This window comes from Mesitornis unicolor, unplaced genomic scaffold, assembly GCF_000695765.1.
Source record: "Mesitornis unicolor isolate BGI_N332 unplaced genomic scaffold, ASM69576v1 scaffold18899, whole genome shotgun sequence".
Classification (NCBI taxonomy): Eukaryota; Metazoa; Chordata; class Aves; order Mesitornithiformes; family Mesitornithidae; genus Mesitornis; species Mesitornis unicolor.
In genome coordinates, this window is record NW_010208162.1 from 25,607 (window position 1) to 28,552 (window position 2,946).

General features: G+C 38.8%; 1 protein-coding gene across 1 annotated transcript in view; it reads right to left on the reverse strand.

Moving 5' to 3' along the window:
* Positions 1-2,946, reverse strand: part of SEPP1 (selenoprotein P, plasma, 1) — a 6,181-nt gene that overhangs the window by 2,163 nt on the left and 1,072 nt on the right. Inside the window, 2 exon segments of the mRNA XM_010192406.1 lie at positions 165-282; positions 1,836-2,048. Coding sequence (XP_010190708.1) covers positions 165-282; positions 1,836-2,048 — 331 coding nt within the window.

The window sequence follows — 2,946 nt, forward strand, 5'->3', positions numbered from 1 at the left end:
CTAATTCACTTTGAAAAAATGTTTAAAACCTCTCTGTCAAGACACATGGAATGTGCAGATCATAAATCATGTCTTTTGGATTAAATACATTGAAATAATTTTTTTAAGAACCAGTTAAATCCAGTTTCCTTTCCTAACATGTATACAATAAAACAAGAAAATACCGTGTAAGAGCAGTTTCCACACTTGTTTTCACAGTAGGCAATCTTAATAGATTCTTCTACATATTGGAAAGACAGGAAGGAATAGGGCAGACCCAGATGATACACTAGACGGCCACATCTAAGGAGAGAAAGAACTCTGTGCTTACATATACATACACATACCTAAAATGAACTATCTTTTATTATCATACCTTATTTTATTCGCATCAATCCACCCACACTGTACAGTCCCATGGAGAGTCTTTCTGTCTAAGCAGTTTACAGGCAAAACCAGTATCTGCCTTACAAACATCTGCTCACACAGCCACATCAGTCAGTAGTGTGAGGTGTGATTTCTGGCTGATGTAGTAACTGCTCTGGCAGAGGCCTCTACTTCAGCAGCATTTCAACTAGCAAAGGCACGCTCCTTACAGACCTATCTTGCTAATGAGGAGGGCTGTTTGCACAGTGCTACAAATCCCACATGGTTGCTGCATCCTTACAAAGAATGTTTTTATGCAACATAATGTGTTTTGATTGGAATCTGCATTGCGGTGCATTTGCATTAGTGATTTAGCATGCATTAGGGGATTTTTATGGTGCCTATTTGCCCCATGCTCTCACTGTACTTGAGCATTCTGGTATGCACTTTAGTACACAGCTAGTACGTTCAAGGGGCTGGAGTAAGTGCATAACTTGTACACAAGGGCGTCTGGTTAAGTACCCCACCTGCAGTGTCAGCACACAGTCCTCCAGCCTGAGCTTCCTACCTGTCTGCAGCACACGTCAAGCTTGGACCAGCAATGAAGACTTCATTGCCAATAAAGGTACAATAAGGACATATATTCCTAGAACCATAATGAAACCACTGGCGAAACCAGTGCCAAACCAATTCATAGTGTAGGTGTATCACGGGCCAGGCATCAGCTTTGAGGCCCCTCCACAGACTATAAACAACCTTGTTCTATTTGTCCATCATATGACAGCAGCATTCCATTCTCAGGCATATTTGCTGCTGTAACATGCAATCATTTTCTAAAGATCATTCCAGTGCTAGTTTCATCCCACAAGCCTAATTTAGCTTATTTGTGAAATTTCATCACATTACTAAAAAAGTTAAGTAACTTTCCAATTCGTTATTAAAATTAATAGTGCTACAGTATGAACTAAGAATGTTCTTTACAGTAACATAACAGTAGCTAAGATGGACATGTTAGAAGTGCAGGACCTGCCAAACAATTTGCATCACATCAAAACTGAAAAATCAAGATTTCAATTAAAGCATTATTACTGCCAAAAGATGCACGTCCCAGAACCCCATGATAAGAAAGCTATTTTCTTCCAAAGTTGATAGTTTCACCTAATTTTTCCATATCATTACATTGTATTTGCAACAACTCTGGTCAGAACGTTTTCATGAGAACACAGACAGCTTTTCTCGTTTGATTCCACTTTCACATGCATGGATGTAATGAAGTTTTTTTTTCCAGACTTACTTAAGCAAAAGCAGACTTTTCTTTTGTAGCTTCCTTTCTCCAGTAATGGCTTTACTAAATGCAGCTTAGAAGTTGATTATGACATCTTTGTTGTGTAATCAGGTTATTTGCAAATCAATGAAATAATAGAGAGATTTTCAAATAGTTACTCTAAATACATGCAAATATTTTCCAGTGTTCCCTTCTAAACACAGACCTGTCATAGATGAGAAAGTCATCTTTGTTTCCATTTAAGGTAGTCCAGACATCAGTTTGCTGTTCTTCTTGCTGGTAGACAGTAATGTACTCTGAAACACTTTCTTTCAACAGGTGAAATTTCCTCTGGGAGTGAGTTCCCTGATGGTTGACAACAACATATGAGATATTGACCAGTCCTTCATTCTCTAACTTCACTCGCAGGTCCTCCAATCTAGTGGACAACGTAAAGAAGCAAGACCATAAATCATTAGAGAATCATAAGATTTGCCACATTCAACAAAAGTTAATATGCTCCATCTTGCTTTTTTTACAGTGAATGTTATTTTCTCCCAGTATTAATAGCAAGAGTCTAACACTATTACAACTTTCTTAACATTTGCCATGACTATCAACTACGCTGTCACCAAACCAGACTCTACAATAGTTAATACGCCATGTGTCCAGTCCTTGTAAGAAGAATGCAGTACTAAGTAAAGCAGAAATCTGTTTTCTGACCGAATTCAGTGTTCTTTCAGTTCTTACATGCTCTTCAACACAGCTAGTTTATCTGATGTCTTTATTTAAATGCTGAGGTTTTGGTCACACAGTTAATTAAGAGACTGCATACCATAAATACAGTGGGAAGGTGAATACTCAAGAAAGGAAACCTGCAGTGAAAGGCCAATAGTCCTCCCACTCATCTTGACATGGCTGTTTTCTACAATAGCCAGAAAAGTGACATTACAGCACCTGGGTCAAAAGGATGGCTATAGAATGTGTGCGACCTGTCTGGCAGTTACTAGTCTGCCTTTGGCATCTCATCACAGAAGTCTTTCTTTGTGCTATAGTACAGAAAGCTGCTTTCTTGCTGTACAATGGGGGGAGGGGGGGGTGTGGGGTTCATTTTCATTTGTATCCTTTCCACTGAATTTCTCTAGAAAACTTTCTTTTTTCTTTTTCTGTTTCAGGAAATAGTCTGGAGCTTGAAAGACCCTTTAAAACCTTTCTAAAATGTACAGAATCAAGCCCAGCTGCTGTGCAAAGCAACCACAAAGCCAACTTTTGACTTTGATGGAGCCAGAGATTAACCACTGCTTTTTCACATCCAGTTCTTGGAAAACTTGTGAAGA